At 34.8% G+C, this 18,708-nt stretch overlaps 1 protein-coding gene across 2 annotated transcripts; it reads left to right on the top strand.

Annotated features, from left to right (window-relative positions):
• Window positions 1-6,868: 6,868 nt before the first annotated feature.
• HSPA13 (heat shock protein family A (Hsp70) member 13) lies at window positions 6,869-17,438 on the top strand. Of its 2 annotated transcripts, none has more exons than XM_060150755.1 (5): window positions 6,869-6,918; window positions 8,483-8,823; window positions 11,242-11,455; window positions 13,192-13,359; window positions 14,319-17,438. In XM_060150755.1, the coding sequence occupies exons 1-5, from the start codon at window positions 6,894-6,896 to the stop codon at window positions 14,984-14,986; spliced, it is 1,416 nt and encodes a 471-aa protein (XP_060006738.1). In that variant the 5' UTR covers window positions 6,869-6,893; the 3' UTR covers window positions 14,987-17,438. The 2 variants fall into 2 exon arrangements, with proteins under 2 accessions (XP_060006738.1, XP_060006739.1); XM_060150756.1 differs by having other exon boundaries at window positions 6,894-6,918; window positions 8,483-8,553.
• Window positions 17,439-18,708: the final 1,270 nt, after the last annotated feature.

The following is an 18,708-nucleotide window of genomic DNA, read 5'->3' as shown; positions in this document are numbered from 1 at the left end:
AGCACTGAAAGAAAAAATTAAAACTGCCAACTAAATCCTATATCCAATGAAAATATTCTTCAAAAATGAAGGTGAATTAACGATGTTTTCAGCCTCTCCTTAAAAAACCTGAAAGAGTGTGTTACCAGTGAACCAGCACTATAAGAAACATGAAAGGAATATTTTCTTTTTTTTTTGTGGTACGCAGGCCTCTCACCGTTGTGGCCTCTCCCATTGTGGAGCACAGGCTCCGGACACACGGGCCCAGCGGCCATGGCCCACAGGCCCAGCCGCTCCACGGCATGTGGGATCCTACGGGACCGGGGCATGAACCAGTGTCCCCTGCATCGGCAGGCGGACTCTCAACCACTGCGCCACCAGGGAAGCCCATGAAAGGAATATTTTCAAGTTGAAAGAAAATAGTCAAAGATGAAAGAAATGAACACTATAAGAGTTAAATCAAATGCATATTTATGATTTAAAAGTAATAATAAGTATGCCTTGTGGGGTTAATAACATACTCTATGTACAAAATATAACATAGCAATACTTTAAGGATAGGAGTGGTAAATGGAAAGAAACTCTAATCACATTTAAATAAATGTAAATCAAAAGAGTAACATGACTTTTTGCTGTCTGTTATAAGTTGAATTGTGTCCTCCTCCCAAAAAAAGATATGCTGAAGTCCTAACCTTCAGTACCTCAGAGTGTGACCTTATTTGAAAGTTAGGATTGTTGCACATGTAATTAGGTAAAATGAGGCCACAATGGAGTAGAGTGGTTTCTCAATCCAATATTACTGATGTCCTTATAAGAAAATGGCCAACTAAAGATACACTGAGACACACAGAGAAATGTCATATGATGATAATGTCATGTTCTGTTACTGAGAGTGGTATGCTAAAATGTCCATCTATGGTTCTGGGTTTTACTGTTTTTCCTGTATGTGTTTTTAAAGCTATGTCAATTTTAGCTTTATATATTTCAAAGCTCTTTTTTTAGACATATGCAAATTTAAGATTGCTGTTATCCTTTATTATCATGAAATATTCCTTTTTACATCTAATAATACTTCTTGCTTCGGGGTCTACTTTGTCACAGGGCCATAACCAGAGTGCAAAATTTAAGGAGACACTGATTCTCTGGTGCGGACTCTGCACTTGCATTTTTATTTTCTTTCTATTAATTGGTTATTAATAACCTTTATGATATTTTAATTAGGTTGTAAATATTTATATTTAGAGGAGCTCTCTGTAAAGTAAGGAAGTTAATCTCTCTTGTATCTCATGTATGTTTAATATTTCCTCAGCTTGTCATTTGTCTTTTGACTTCATATATATTTATATATAAATAATTTAAAATTCTATATAATGAAATTTCTCTTTTTTTATATAGTTTTGCTTCACAATTTCTGGGTTTTAAGTTTTAATTTGAAATACCTCTTCAAATCCCAAGTTAATGAATAAAACCACCTATACTTTTTGAATTAAATCTTTCATCCATCTGGAATTTATTTTGATGTTAAAGTAAAATATCTCTATGGTTAACGACATAACCAATTGTTCCAATAAAACTTATTGGATAACCCATCTCTCCCTTTCTCCTCATTTTAAAGGAAATGCCACTTTCTTCTTTGGTCTATTTTCTATTTCCTCTATAGTATAAAGTTGTTTTGATTTTTGTAGCTTTGTCATTTATTTTAACATGTGAAAGGGCTTTCTCATTAAATTCTTATTCCTAAATATTCCAAATGAGTTTTATTGTCATTTTGTCAAGTTATAAAATATCCTTCTGGCATTGTATTTGATATTTCATTGAAATTAAAAATATAAGGAGAACTGCATCTTTAAAATAGTAACTCCCTATCGCACAAATTATGGTCTCTAAATACCAAATCCAAGCAGGGATCCTTGGAGGTATGGCTAATAATAAATATGAGGCAAAAAAAAGAATAAGGGGATCCTGAGGCATCTTTTCAGAGCAAGTAGCAAGGAAATAAGTAAAGCCTACTAGGGTTGTGGTAAAAGCACTCAACAGTGAATTTTGAAGAGGCTGCCACTGGCCAAAGTTAAGAAAATCTAAGTATTAAAAGGATAATAATTAAAATAGATTGGAACATATACCACCACACAACAACAATAACAATAACAACAAATTAACTGGTCACCACTGGAGGATGCAAGTAAGCTAACTGATTATTTTTAAAAGTAGAAAGTAAAGAGAACAAATCAAGCGTTAATCTTGCCTTTTTACATAAACTATGCCACTAGGTAATCAAATAGTAAATGAGAGAAGTTCTTGCTTATAAATATATTCCACCTAACAAAGAAGGAAAAATAGAATATCATTGTTTTGCAATGCTTAATAAATGAATGAGCTTGGGCATTAATCATCAACTAAAAGGGAGACAACCAAGTATTATTTGCCTTCCAATAGAAAAACACATGACCAAAGACAAAATAGTCTTGCAAGAACAAAACAAAAAAGAGCCTAAATTCGATCAAACTACCATATCCAACTAACAATCTTTACTAGATACACAAAAGGAACAAACATGTTTATACCATAGAGATGTAATCAGCAAAATTCAGACTATACAAAACCTTGGAGGACAATTTTTTTAAAACTGCAAGTTGTAGACTTTATTTGAATTCTAAGTCAATGGACCAAACTGGAAAACGATATAATATTTATGAAGCAATTGGAAATTTGAGTACTAACTAGATTCTTAATAGTAGAGAATTATTTTTAATATTTGGGTTTGACAATGTGTGTGTATTTGCAAATTATTAATTTTTAAATATATTTATTGAAATATTTAAAGATAAAAAATATATCTATTTTCTACTAGTTTCAAACTAATATGGAATGAGGAATGGGTGGAAATAGATACGAAACATGATTAGTCACTAGTTGATAATTATTGAATCTGGATAAAGTACATGTAATTAATTTATTTTACGTATGTTTAAAATTTTCTATAATAAATTTATTGAGTTTTCCTATCCAAGAAGGTTTTATCTTTCATTTACTTAAATATATTGTTCTAGTCTTAGGGGAGTTTGAAAGTTTCTCCTTTTATTTTTAAATTTAATTCTATAGGTTTTACCTTTTTGTTTCTACATTAAACAGGATCTTTCCTGCCATATTTTTCTAACTGGTTATTGTTTGCATATAGGAAAATTATTTGTGCACAATATTATTAAAGGAGCCCCTTATTCAATTCTTATTGTTTCTCAGATATTTTTGGCGTGCTAATTTTGCCACGTATATAATTGCTATAGACTGAATGTTTGTGTTTGTGCCCCTACCATACATATATTAAAACTTAATCCCCAGTGTGATGGTGTTATAAGGTGGGACCTTAGGAGGTGACTGGATCTTGAGGGTGGAACACTCCTGAATGGGGTTAGTACCCTTATCAAAGAGACTCCAGAGAGTTCCCTTGTCCCTTCCACTCTGTGAAGACACAAAGACAAGACAGCTTTCTATGAACCAGAAAGCAGGCTCTTCCCGGACATCAAATCTGCCAGTGCCTTGATCTTGGACTTCACAGTCTCCAGAACTGTGAGAAGTAAATTTCTGTTGTTTATGAGCTACCCAGTCTGTGGCATTTTGTTACAGTTGTCTGAATTAAGACAATAATTATATAATTAGAAAAGAATCATACATTTTCTTCTTTATTCTTTCTCCAAATTTATACTTCTATTTTATTCTCTTGCACTGGCTGTTAACTCCAGAGCAATGCTCTATAATAGTTGTAAACGGGTATACTTATTTCATTCTCAGTTTTACTGGTAATAATTCTAAGTTTTGTCTGGTTTATTGTTTGGGATATATCTTGTTGATCATGTAAGAAGTATTAATGCCTTCTTATGCCTTTAAGTTTTTATTATGTTTTGCTTTGATCAGAAATATATTTTTAAAAGACAATATGTTACTTATTGGGGACATATGTAATATATATTTCCATTTAAATTCATTGGAAACGTATAGGCAATATCCAAAATAAAAGATATTTTCAAACTAAATAGCAAATACATTTATCAAAGATTCTGAAGTGTAATAGATTCTTTGAAAAAACACCACTGGCATCAGCTTTTTAGTTACAAACCAAATTTATTACTTACTATACCTCTACATGAAAAATCTTCATGTAATAAATGTTCAGTCCCCAGAAGATAGAAATATATGAAGCCATAACACTCTAGTAAAAGAAAAAAAAGTACACCTATTCCGGGTCATTAAATGAGATTTGTCCTGTTATGGCATAATTTTAACAAAGGAATAATTTTTTATGCTCAAATATTATAGTGTTTCATACAGTCTAAAAATGTAATGCACAGTAAGTTGTAATTTCAATACGCTTACTCTTTTAATGAATGTGCAGAGAACTGGATCAATTTTCCATTGAATGAATTTTTCTTAAACAACAACAAGGGCAATTTGTCCTCTGAATTACATTGATATGTTGTAAGATTTTAATTATTTGGCAATGAGTTTCCTAATGGAGCACATTTCTGAAATAATAATGTGAATTACTGGGATATATAATTAGACAATTTTCACTCTGCCTACTATTTTTAAAGATTACCTACCTCTAATCACTAAATTGAAGGTAAGGTTTAATTTATTAAGAGAATGAATGCTAATTGAGAGCATAATTTTCTTGACTTCTCTTGGCCTTCTATTTTTCTCTCTGTAAATAAGGGGTAGGTCCACCTTGCCCTCTAGGATATTTTCAAGCTATGAACTTCATTTAGTTATCCACTCAAAAATTCTCTCATAAATAGCTACAACTGCATAAAAAAAAAGAAAATCTTACAATGTGCCAGTTTTTAGTCTAGCCCATTTATATTTATAAATATAATAAAAATTGATCTTAAATCTGTCATCTGATATATTTTTTGGTTTTACTTCTTCCTTTGTTGATATATTTTGCTATATAGATTTTAAAAGTTTAACTTTAAATTATATATACTGACATTCCTCCGTGAAAAACTGAAAAAATGTACATTTTAATTTTATCCCACTTATTCTTAATAACCTATTCCTTTTTCTATAAGTTTTATCAGTTTTTGGTCCTTCAGGAAGTTGCTTTCATAAACTTAAATGATCTACTTATGTTTCGATTTCTGAAATTCGCCATTCTACATAATACCTATTAACTCCCTGCTAGGAAAAATGAAGAAATCAGTATATCCACATTTCTTTCCATACCCCTGCCCTCATCCTTATTTCCCAACTCCGGTGTTTTCTGTTCTTAATAACATTACTATACCCCTGAGAAACAACTGGGATAGTCTTACCAGTAATTTTTGTTCCTATGAGCAAGGAGGAAGGGGTGGGTGGCAAGGAGAATGGCAATGACCAGTGCCTGCCACAAATGACTAATCCTCCTGATTTGGTTTACACCTCTAGTTCTATCTCTGAAACTTCCACCTCACGCTTTATGATCCAGCAGCCTTCTATGAGATTGCCTTCTGCTTCCACACTCTCGGTAATTCAGTTCCCTCTTCCTAGAACACCTCCAGCCAACTGCTTCTTATTATCCCATCAACCCATCTCGTGGCTCCCTTTTACTCTTCAAAGTACTGCTTAGACGTATTATCTTCCACCAAGTCGTCTCTTCAAGGTAAAATTATACAGCCTTTATTCAATCCTGTTTCTGCCCTATGGCCATACTGCAATTATGTTACACACCATAATAAATTACATTTATGTGTTTATCTTCTGTCTCTCCTTCTGGTTGTTACTAGTGGCTAACACTGCGCTCAATAAATGTTAACATGATCATTATACCCAGTAATATTCAGGAACTGAGTGTTTGAATTATGCATTCTTCATAAGGAAATGGTAGTGAACACTACTCACTATAGGCACACATGCTTTTTATTCTTTACATTATGACACATTTAAAATATACACGAAAGTGGAGAGCACACATAAAGTACACTAGGGACCAAGAAACGAGAAAACTCGGGTCTATTTAAGACTAGAACCAGAAAAACAGTTCACAAGTGTCCTAAATGGCCATTGCATGTTAAGTGATTTGTGCATGAAAACAATTCCTGCCACTTATAACTTAATTCAAGAGAAACTTAAGGTATTTCGTTTACGTTTTTCTTTTCAACGGCCCTCTTCAGTGTTAGCAATAGAGGAAAATGTGTCCCTGCTCCTTTGGATAAATCGCATTAACTGAAGATTCCTCGAATTCCTTTTTTCCAAAACGAAAGCACAGGAGTGAGGATCGTATCCAAGTTCCAGGGTCGCCAGCCCCTGCCTCCCTCTACGCCCGCACTGTGGCAGGGGCTCTTCTAGGGATGCTGGAGCGAGGGGCGGGGGCGGGGGGAATGTTTGGGACAACCCCCCCCCCCCCCGCAATCTGGAATCCAGATCGCAGGCAAACGAGAACGCTTTAAAAGGTAGAAAGAATGAAATAACAAACGCTGGATCCTGGGCCTGGTTAGGGACATCACCCTAAAACGCAATAACCTAATGGTGCTCACTGTCCCTCAGGCGAATGGGTCAGGCCGTAACTACACTTCCCAGAAGGCAAAGCGGCGAGGCGGTGCTAAAAACACTGTTTTTACCTCAAGTTGGCTCCAGGCGCTACAGGTTTGGTTAGAAACTCCACTCCCTCTTGTTAGCGCTCCTCCACCCCAGCCTAATTGGCTCTGTAATCCGTTGCGTGGGAGGGCGGCTCGGGCGCCCCTGGCAGCGGTTGAATGGGGGCCCTCATGCCCGCGTCCTCACGGTAAAGGAAGTCCTTTCTCTGGTTCGAGATGTAGCTTCTCGGGCCGCGTCAGAGCAACAGGACTACATTTCCCAGAGGAGCGCGGGGCTGCCGGGCGGCGTGGGGGCGGTGCCTCACGTCCGGTACAGTCATCCTAAGCCTCTTCGGCGGGACTGTGATGGCCGGAGAGATGACGATCTTAGGTCAGTGATGAGGAGGGTCCTTTGCGCTGTTGCGGGCACCTGAGCGGTTGAGGGAGGCCGGGGTGTTGGGGTCGTTGTTGCATCTGCTGGATCCCGCTGGCGCAGCGGGTAGGGCGCCAGAAAGGTGACTCAGAGGCGGTTTGGGGCTGTTCGTGACGCCGGGTTGGGGGTCGCCTCTAGGAAGGCCCGAGCCGCAGTAGGCCCGGGTAAGGCCGGCGGCGATCTCTGCATACATCCCAGGGACGTTGGGCCTCGGGAAGGGTTCTTTCCTACGCAACGTCGATTTTTGAATCGTTGGTTGAATTGGGGCCTTTGAGAGGCTGCCAGAATGTGCATCTCCTAGATCCCTAGACCCCTTTGTGGAGGAAGGGAGAGGAACAGCAGCAGCATCCCGAGCTGTAGACTCATGGGATGCTGGATTTTGAGAGAGCCAGATACCTCTTTGATGTATAGTCCAGTGTTCTTCCACCAATCCGGGTAGGAATTACCCTCTCCGGAGGAGAAGGTGATGAAATGCTTCCGAAAATGTGTACGTAGGGGCAAGAGAAGGTGGGATTGGCACCTGATGTCATTTCATTATGTGTTGATGAGGATGACCTAATAATTAGTAAAGCCGACTCCTACAAATTGGTGTTGTGAGTTGTATGTAACGTGGATGGACACAGGTGTATAGCACGGCCTCCTGAAACCAAATAACAGGTTAGCTGTAAATACGAGTTGACTTCTTTCTCCATCACTTATGTTTACAGTCTGCGTGGCGTTTGTTCGTATTTGGCTTTTTCAGCAATTAATATTTATTGAACAGTCTTCTACTGGCTGGGAACCATTGGTGCAGGGGATACAGCGTGACTAAAACCTGACTTCTAAGAGCTTCCATTTATGTTATCATCAGGGTTACACACTTTTAATTCTTCTTCAAAATATCACCTCTGCAAGATGTCCTCAACTTGTATTTAATACAGAAAAAGTTAACTATGTTCTGTTATGAAGTGACCGTTTAAAAATGTCTAAGCAATTTCCAAAATTATTTTAATCCAGTTTATCCATTTCATCCTTTTGAAAGGAAAAAAGAGAGGGGATATAAAGAGTTTCACGCTTACAATAACAGAGCTTTTGCTGTGGAAATTTTAATGCTAGTTTCTTTTTAATAATGATATTTAAAGCTAATTATAAAACTATAAAATCTAAATATCATTTGATCAAGAATTGGATTATATTCTAGCTTTTGCTCCAGATGAATGACTTCTCCTGTCAGTATTAGCACAATTATTATCGAAATGTTTTTATTTTTTATTCCTTTACTCACCCATAAGTGAAGCACACAAACATACAGGGGGTTTTTTGTTTGTTTTTGTTGTTACTTCATTTTAATTGTATTATAGTCAGTTTGCATTATGAAAAACTTGATGTTTGAGAAATGTTATCGTGAGTACTATAAAAGAAAATATTTGGACAGTATTTTTAGTCTAGTATGGAAGCGTGATAGTAAAGGGATTTTACTGGTGTAATTTTGCACATTGTACTAGTTTGATAAGACGCAACTTGTAATTTGCCTGTATTTCAGGATCAGCTGTTCTGACTCTCCTGTTGGCTGGCTATTTCGCGCAACAGTATTTACCACTGCCTACTCCTAAGGTGATTGGAATTGACCTTGGCACTACCTACTGTTCAGTTGGGGTGTTTTTTCCTGGAACAGGAAAAGTAAAGGTCATTCCAGATGAAAATGGGCACGTCAGCCTACCCAGCATGGTGTCCTTTACTGACAACGATGTTTATGTGGGGTATGAAAGCTTAGAGCTGGCGGACTCAAATCCTCAGAACACAATATATGACGCTAAAAGATTCATAGGCAAGATTTTTACCCCAGAAGAGCTAGAAGCTGAAATTGGCAGATACCCATTTAAGGTAAGTGAAGCCAAAATCTATTTTAACTTTAGTTCAGCATACTGTTTCAATTAATGCTTTGGCTTCAAGTTACAAAACATTCTATTTCAACAGACTCAGTTTGCCTGGAAGTTATATTATCTCATATAACAAACAATCCCACAGCAGCTCCAGGGTTAGCTAATTCAGTGGTCCCGCAGTATTACTGAGGACTTAGGACATTACCATCTCCTCACTCTGCTATCCTCAGAATGTCTGCACAGCTCTTTCATTGTAGCCGGAGGCTAATGAAGCCCCACGTACCTATAGATGGGTGGATGGATAAATAGATATTCTTCCTGTGTTTGTGTGTATACATATTTATATACATAAAAAGAGATCATACTAGGCATGCTGTGTAATGACTTGTTTGAAACTCATCAATATATCATGGACAGTTAGTCAGTGGGCTCACATCATTATCTTTCATGGTTTTGTGAAACGACTGTTCCGCCAATTAATTGTCCAGTCTCTGTCAGTGTAAGTTTTATTTTTTCCCTGGTTTTCCACTATTATTGGAGCTTCAGTGAATATCCTTGTACATGTATGTTTTTACACTTCTCTGATAATTTCCTAAATTTGAATTCAAGAACTGGAATTGATAGGCCAAATGATTGCATGTTTTTAAGTGTTTTGATTTGTATTGCCAAATTGTGCACCGAAAAGTTTATGTGCCCTTACCTATTTTTTAGACTGCCTATATCTTCACTAGTTATTGTTTTTCAATCTTTGCCAATAGATAAATAAAAAATGGTATCTTGTATTAATTTGCATTCCTGTGATTTCTGTTGAGGTCAGACTTTTAAAAATGTGTTTATTGGCATTTTCATTTTCTTTAGTGATCCACTTCTTACCCTTTGTCCTGTTTTCTTTTGGGGTGTTTATCGTTCCCTTAATGACTATAAAATACCTTTGTGATGTGTTTTCAGTATTTTTTCCTTTTTTTAAATAAAACTGACGTATAATTTTATTTTTGAACTGTCAAGACTGTTAAATTTTTATGTGGTAAAATCATCTCTTAATAATTTTTTAAAAATGTTTTTGGACTCTTACCATGCTTACAGTGGCCTTTCCCATCCTATCCACTTGTACTTTTTTTCTAATGCTTTTATATAAGTATTTGTAGGTTTAGGTTTTGCTGGGTTTTTTTTTCTTATAAACATTTAAATGTTTATTCCATGTAGGGTTCCCCCCACCCTTTTGGTTAATTATGAAGTGAGATTCTAAATAAATAGATTTTAAAATAGTGGTATCAGTGCTGCTTATTGATTAACGCATCATAAAAATTCTCAAATTTTTATTCATTTTCAAAGGAGCAAAAAAACAATCTCTCCAGGCATTTCTTAGGTTTACTTCTTTGTTCTCTTTTAGCTTCTTTCTTAAGACCCTTTACTAATTTGTAATTTTTCTTATGTAATGATAAAATCATATAAAGCTATACAGTTTCCTCTAAATTACAGCTTTGGGTACATTACTTATTGATCCAAGAGTTATTTTAAAGTTTTTTTTTTGTTTGTTTTAAGTTTCTAAGTAATCATGTTTTTTTGTTATTTCTGTTTCATGATCACTCTGAAGGTACTGGTATATTTGGGTCTTATTTTAAGGACCTTATTTTAAGTGTTCATAGCTTGTTTTTGTTTTCCCCAGGCAGGTAAAATACTTTTTGGAAGGTCAGATTTTCTTAATTGAAAACTAATTATGTAGTCTTGAATGATTGGGGTAAACTTCTTATAATTTCTTAGAACAGACTAATTCTCTTTTACTATTGATGTTAATACAAACTATTGGTGAAACTAGTATGTTTTAGAATTAGTCTAATTTTTTAAATGTACAAATGTACAACTACATTAGCAGGAAAAAGATGCTAATACATGTTTCCACGGAAACAAGAATGTGAGTGATATTGATTCTTAGATAAGAACGTATCAAAGTACTAAAATTATTCTTGTTAATATGTACCAGAACATTCTTTCAATTATCTATTACTTTTGGAAATAAATTAATTTTTTAAAAAAGAAGATCTTGAGTCACAAACATGACTTAGCCACTGTTATTCCTTCTATTTTATCATTCATCTTTTGTTTCATTTAACAGATATATATGGAGAATCTTCTATGTTTCAATTATATGCTTAGTAATGAATTTTATTTTTCTGCTCTTATTGAGAACTGTGGAGTAGATTCATTTTATAGCTTTTAAAGTATGACTTTTAATAACTTCTAATCTTAGTAAATGCACTTGCTAGATAACAAATGAATTTTATGACCCTTTAAAGGTAAGTTTTGATTGAATACATTCCATATGTATGTGTGTTAGCGTATGTGTATGTATGTATATGTCGATATATACACACACAGTTTTATATATATATTTTTTTATCTTTGCAAATCTTATTCACAGGTTTTAAACAAAAATGGAATGGTTGAGTTTTCTGTGACAGGTAATGAGACGATCACCGTTTCCCCAGAATATGTTGGCTCTAGACTGTTGTTGAAATTAAAGGAAATGGCAGAGGAATATCTTGGAATGCCAGTTGCCAATGCTGTTATTTCTGTACCAGCAGAATTTGATCTAAAACAGAGAAATTCGACAATTCAAGCTGCTAACCTTGCAGGTAATATCACTTGCCTGAGTTACATTTTGCTCAAAATTTTGTTAGGCTGAAAATCTGTAGTAATGTGTATCATTTGCAAACCACCTAACTAGGCACCTAGACAAACTATATGGTAGATAAATCAGATGGATTTTTATATAGGTTTACAAACAATTTAGAAAGCCCCATGGTACAATGTAAAATGTGTATATTCTGACAGCAGCCTATCAGGCATATGAGAAAGGCTAAGAAAGAACATGGACACACGTTAGCAATGAGGAATTTTTTCTTCTAAAATTCTTTTAATGTTAAGATGAATATAATATAATGTTTTTTAAAAATCTGAGGTGGGAGAAAATTCATTCAACACCATTCAGCAAGTATTAAGTGCCTAGGTAAACAAAACAGATAAATCCGTTTTCTCATGGAGCTTGTATTCTATTGGAGGGAACAGAAAATCAGCCTTGAAGATAAGTATATTATGGCATTTCTTACTTAGCATTATTAACATTTGGGGCTGGATTATTCTTTGCTGTGGGGAACTGTCCTGTGTATTATAGGGTATTTTGAAGCACCCCTAGCCTGTACACACTCGAAGGTAGTGGCACTCTCCCCACCAAGTAGTGATAATTTTATGTCTCCAGATAATGCCAGATGTCCCCAGAGGAACAAAATGACCTCTGGTTGAGAGCCTTGATACAATGTATGTCAGAAAGTAACTTGCCGTAGAAAAAAAGACAGGATAAGGGGAGAGGGTGGGTGATCAGAGAATAGGGGGATTTGCAGGTTTTAAAGAGAGCGGTCAGGTAGACCTCATTGAGAAAGTGACATTTAAGCAGATTTGAAGGAAGCAAGGTTGTGAACCAAGCAGATATATGGAGGAACTGTGTTGTAGGAGAGAGAGTGCCAGTGTAGCAGCCATAAAATGAGAATTTGCTGGTACATAAGAAGATAGGAAGTTGGCCAGTGTGGCCAGAGCAGAGTGAGTGATGAAGTCAGAGAGCTAAGGGGAAGGTATTATGGTCTTTGAATAAATTCTTCAGAGTTTGACTAGTTTCTGTGGCTCGTGATACATAAAGCCATACTACTTTCACGGCCGCTCGTTATGTGTGGCAGTTAGTTTAAAGCAGGAGTTTTGCTCAAGGAAATCTGATCTTTTGCTTGCACGTTTACTGTTTAACTTTACCTTGAAGTCAGATTTTGCTGTATATTTCAGATTTGCATTCAGGGGGCTTGCATCTTAAGTACTTTTTAAAAGTGTCATTGTAGCTATTGGAGCCTATCATCTGGATTTTTCATTTTATTATCATTTCTTCTCTGTTTATTCATGTGTTCTTTTTATCAAAAAGTCATTTTTAAAAGAAGAGCACACTAAGCTTACCTCATTTCTATAGCAGTTTGTTACAGTGCATAATGACTAAAGTTTATTTGCTCATATATTCCCAAGTAAAATAGGAAAATTAGAAGAGGCTGAGAGATTTTTAAAAATTAAGTATTAATAAATAATAGAATGATGTATTCCGTGAATCTGGGCCTTTATTTCTTTATACTATAATCTTCTTTTAGAATAATTTTAATGACACCCATTTAGAAGAACGTATATTTACCCGTCCCATGTCATTATTTTTATTGGGTTTGTGACTGTGTACTCAGTGGAGTTCACATCAGAGAAGATACTAATGTGTTGTAAGATTAAATGAGGAAATTTCTTCATAGTGTCCTCTCATGATTGTTCTTCCCTCCAACCAATTTTATAGGACTGAAGATCTTAAGAGTAATAAATGAACCCACAGCAGCAGCTATGGCCTATGGTCTCCACAAAGCTGATGTCTTTCACGTCTTGGTGATAGATTTGGGCGGAGGAACTCTAGATGTGTCATTGCTGAATAAACAAGGAGGAATGTTTTTAACCCGAGCGATGTCTGGTAAGAAAAATAGAGGGAGCGTTAAAGAGATTGAGGCACGTTAACATATCTAACGTGTAAAGTGTTCATTTAAAAATTTTTCCATATTCTTTGCGTTCATTTTGGTAATCTTCTGTACATGTAATCTTATGCCACCACTTATTGTATTTATAGCAAAAAGTTAAGTCTCAAAAAATAACTGGACATCCTGTAAGTCAAATAAATATACTGCCATTTGTAGCTAACTGAGCCAGTAGTTTTCACCTCCATGGTAAAGGGAATAGAAGGAAAGAAATTATTTTAAAATGAAGGATGATCAGTTTATTTCATTTAATAATCTGTTTCACAAAATAGATATCTTTAGGAAATCTAATAATAGTATTTTGCATTCTAAATTTTTTTTTTAAGGTTAATTTAGTTTCAGGTATTAAGCCTGTGGAGCTTAAGTTACAGGTGGCCTAACTGGACTCCATTTAGAACAAAGTTCAGTGGTGGGCATTTATATTGCATTATTCTTTTCCTAATTAAATTATTTTTTCTACTTTTCAGCCCTTAATCATTTAAACAAAAGGATTTTTTAAAAAGGAAAATGCTTACTGGTACTTTTTAATTAAAAGAAGGACTTCCTTCTGTTGAAAATAATGACATTTAGTGTTTTTAAATTGCTACTTAAAAGCCGGTCAGTGTTCTCAATTTCTTACTTTCTGCAAAAGTATTTGATATCACTGAGATACTTCCTATTACATCATTTAAACCCGGATGTGCACTGTATTTTAATAATACACATTTGAATTAAAATCATTTTAATCCAGTTATTTTTAATCAGTCTTCATATGAATAAAATCTTAATACATTAAATAAGGACTTATTATTCCCAGAATATCATTTATACATACATACTACACAGACACACGTATATATGTACACACATACACATATATTCATAAATGTAATATAAACTTTTTTAATTTTTAACTTAGGAAACAATAAACTTGGAGGACAAGACTTCAATCAAAGATTGCTTCAGTACTTATATAAACAGATCTATCAAAAATATGGCTTCCTACCCTCTAGGAAAGAGGAAATCCACAGATTAAGACAAGCTGTAGAAATGGTCAAATTAAACCTGACTCTTCATCAGACTGCCCAGATGTCGGTATTACTAACGGTGGAGAAAAAGGACGGGAAGGAACCTCAGAGTAGTGACACTGAACTGCCAAAGGACGAACTTTCCCCAGCAGACAGCCCCCATGTGAACAGCATGTTTGGAGCTAGCCTTCCTGAAAAGAAAAATGGAGAAAGTCAGGTTTTATTTGAAACAGAAATATCACGGAAGCTCTTTGACACCCTTAATGAAGATCTTTTCCAGAAAATACTAGTACCCATTCAGCAAGTGTTAGAAGAAGGCCACCTGGAAAAAACTGAGATTGATGAGGTGGTTTTGGTTGGAGGCTCAACTCGAATTCCTCGAATCCGCCAAGTCATTCAAGAGTTCTTTGGAAAGGATCCCAACACGTCTGTAGACCCTGACTTGGCAGTGGTGACAGGAGTGGCAATCCAAGCAGGGATTGATGGAGGCTCTTGGCCTCTCCAAGTCAGTGCGTTAGAAATTCCCAGTAAGCATTTACAAAAGACCAACTTCAACTGAATTATGGAGGGATGGTCATTTGAGATCTTGTCTGCTGATCTCTTCCTATTTATCAGACCACCTCTGTCCACTAAATCAAGTCTCTAAAATATCTCACACATTTACCTAAAAGGTAACATTTATATATATGAAATTTTACAGAACATTTTGCTTTAGAATTGAATGTGGCCAGATTGATCCTTGATTTTGGAGAGATCCCATTTCAACAAATACTTCTAAAGTGAAAGAATTGAGGTAAAACTCTTATAGGAGCATAGGTGACTGTATTTTCTGCGTTCTGGAAGTAGATATCCATGTGCACTTAAAACTGTCTTCTATAAACATTGCCTAGTGCCAATTATAGGATTCCCAGTTCTTACTAAATTGTATTAGCAGGAGCTGGTAATTTATTTACTTGGTTATCACATGTAACTCTTAAATTTGAACTATACTTGAAGGACAGTGTTGATGTCAGGTACTTAGAGTGGCTGGGAGATAGTGTTATTAATATAAGCTGCATATATAATATTCAGTAACTGCCATATGTAACAAAATTACTTTCACAAACTCAGTATCCCATTTTGTGTCCTATTCCTATAACCTGCATTCTCCAGACTTTCAAAATATATTTATTGGATCAATTTATTCTCTTTCTAAAATAGCTACAGATTTATTCAAATGTCTCATTACCAATTTATATTTTAGTTCCTTCATCTGCTATGTGTCATTCTCTGCTTGGATTTCCATGATTCTGCATGGTTTGAAAACAATAGAGAATTATTAATTACATTTTAAAAATGTGTTAATGTCACAATAAAGCCGTCATTACTATAAATTTGTTTTGTTATTTAAGACCTTTGTAGACATTGATAAACAGCAGTAATTAGGTACAGTATTTTATGTTTTTGTTTTTGTTTCATTGTTTATTTTCAGTAAGCCCTGGAGAATTTAGCTTGCATTTGATTCAGTTTTACTGAGATTTTTACCCGTATTTAGTTTTGAATGAGGAAAATTGTACTCATTTGTAAAAACCTTGTTATTGTTTCCTACCATCATTTAAAACTAATCAGACTTGGACTGTTTTTAGCCTGAAGGTTAGTGTGTGATGAGAGCAAAAAGTTTGCGAATACTGGAAATAATGTGGAAGACAATGTGAAAAAAATGTCCACAAATCCGTATTTGTAGTAGTTTTGGTTTGTTTCCTTTTAGAAAAGATGCAGGAACCAAGAAAGAAAATATAGTAGTTTTATTTATGTGATGCCCATATTATTTGAAGATTTTCTTTTTCCTTAATAGAGGCTACTTCCTATCGATATTCAAAAATTAAACTCTGGTCAGCAGTTTTGCTAATATAAAATATGTCTGCTTTATCCATTGTTGAATTTGAAAGGATGTTGAAGTTCCAACCACTGAAAAAGAGAAATAAGCAAGCTCATTTCAGCAGCATCAAAACATTTCTGCTTCTCATAGTAAAAATCTGAGTGTTTTTTGCAGATCCTAAAAAAAAAAAATTTCTTAGCAATGAAATTGCTGTTAAAACAATTTCAATCAAATACTTTTGTGTACAGAAAATGTCTGTAGTAGGTAAATAGAAAAATATAAAATGTTGACATGTTTTATTTTAGAACTAAATGGAGAAATGCCAAAGAGGAATCCTTCACTGCGTTCTGAAAATATTCAAGTGTTCTTTTGGACTTTATAAAAATCTTTACTAGATTTTAAAATTGAAAAATATCTTTTTGCAAAGGTCTTTAAGAGAAAAGTGTTCAATTTATCAAAATCTCCATAGATAGTAACCAGCTTTAACCTAAAGCATTTTAAGACTTTTTTTTAAAAAGCTTGAATTTTTCCAGTATATGAGATAGTTCAGGACAATCTGTTAACAGTCCTTAGAGGAAACAATTTGCAAAACAGGGCAGCTAATCTCATACTCTAAAATTGGAATTTAAATAATTTGATTGTTTCTGAAAAATAGGCAGTGTTGGAATTGGGGGACATTAGTTTAGCATATTAGAAAAGCATAACTATTCTCTAGTATAGTTATACCTTTAAAAAAAATGTCTTCAATCATATTAGGGGGCTATATATAAATAGTCTTGAAATCAATGTAGTTTATTTAAAAGGTAAAAATGCATTCTGAAAGGGATCATTTATGCATAATAATCTGAAGACATTTTTCATAAAATACATTTTGGTTGTACATCTTGCTAGTGTTTTTTGAAGTACATAACTTAAAATATTAACTGTCTTGTATGATTAGAATATGTGAATGAATAATTTATTTTGTCAGGAATGTTTTGGTATTTACTGTTTTCACTGGAACCACTTATGTATCAGCAGATACTGTTGTGTATAACATGTTCTGAAGATCATAGTTATTGTGCATAACAGATTGTGCCTCTTAGATTTGTGTGTATACAGGTATTTCACATTTTAATGTAAATAAATACCACTTTGCAGTTTGTTTTTTAAATTGTGTCCTTCATTTTCTATTCTGGACTATGCCCAGAGTACATATTTGAGGTATGTAAATAAGAAAGGAAACGGGAATAGAGCCGATCTGATGCTCACGGCACGTGACCTCAGCAGCTATTACCTAATTCCCTACATCCTGAATGTCCCTGGAATTGCTTACTTTTCTACTTACTTTTCTTTTTTTTAATTAATTTTTATTGGAGTACAGTTGCTTTACAATGTTTTGTTAGTTTCTGCTGTACAGCGAAGTGAATCAGCTATACATATACATATATCCCCTCTTACTTGGATTTCCTTCCCACTTAGGTCACCACAGAGGATTAAGTAGAGTTCCCTGTGCTGTACAGTAGGTTCTCATTAGTTATCTGTTTTATACATAGTAGTGTATATGTGTCAATCCCAATTTCCCAGTTCATCCACCGCTCCTTCCTGCCTTGGTGTCCATATGTTTGTTCTCTACGTCTGTGTCTCTATTTCTGCTCTGCAAATACGTTCATCTGTATCATTTTTCTGGATTCCACATATAAGCGATATATGATATTTGTTTTTCTAGATTAGTTTTGGCTCTGTTATAGTCGGAAGCCATGAATTGGTATTCAGAATTTTGAGTATACTGTTCATGATACAGGAAATGTCTCTGACTAATTGAGAAGAGACATTTCTTGTATCATGAACAGTATACTCAAAATTCTGAATACCAGTTCATGGCTTCCAACTATAACAGAGCCAAAACTAACCTAGATAGTTAATAATCCTGCATAATAGACTACTGTAATCCTTTGGTTGGTGATTAATACTTTATAATTCTCTAATAAAGTTTATTCTTTGGGCAAGAAACTCAATACAATTTTTTTTAAGTTCATTTGATAAATGTCTTTTCAAATGAGCCCTTAAATAAAAACAGTAGATTCGACTCTCCAATCACTAGTTCCTGTGATTCCTTCATAGTTATTTTAACTACTGCTGCTCGGAGATTCAAAATATATGAGGAAATAATAGTGATACATCCACATTTATTTCACTTGACTAACAAATACACAGTGCCCTATTGAGGTAGGCAGCTTCTTATGTGACTTCAAATGCTTCCAGCTGGTATTCAAGGCTTCAAATGATGTAGCCATACTTCAAATTTGAATGTAATCTTATGAGAGACCCTAAGCCCGAATCACTGAGCTAAGCAGTTCCAGAGTCACGATTCACAGAAACTGAGATAATACATTTTTTGTTGTTTTAAGCTTACTAAATTTTTATTTATTTCTTATTCAGCA

Source organism: Lagenorhynchus albirostris, chromosome 5 (genome assembly GCF_949774975.1).
Source record: "Lagenorhynchus albirostris chromosome 5, mLagAlb1.1, whole genome shotgun sequence".
Taxonomy (NCBI): domain Eukaryota; kingdom Metazoa; phylum Chordata; class Mammalia; order Artiodactyla; family Delphinidae; genus Lagenorhynchus; species Lagenorhynchus albirostris.
Note: the sequence above shows the minus strand (reverse complement) of the source record. Positions and strands in the feature narration are given on the sequence as shown.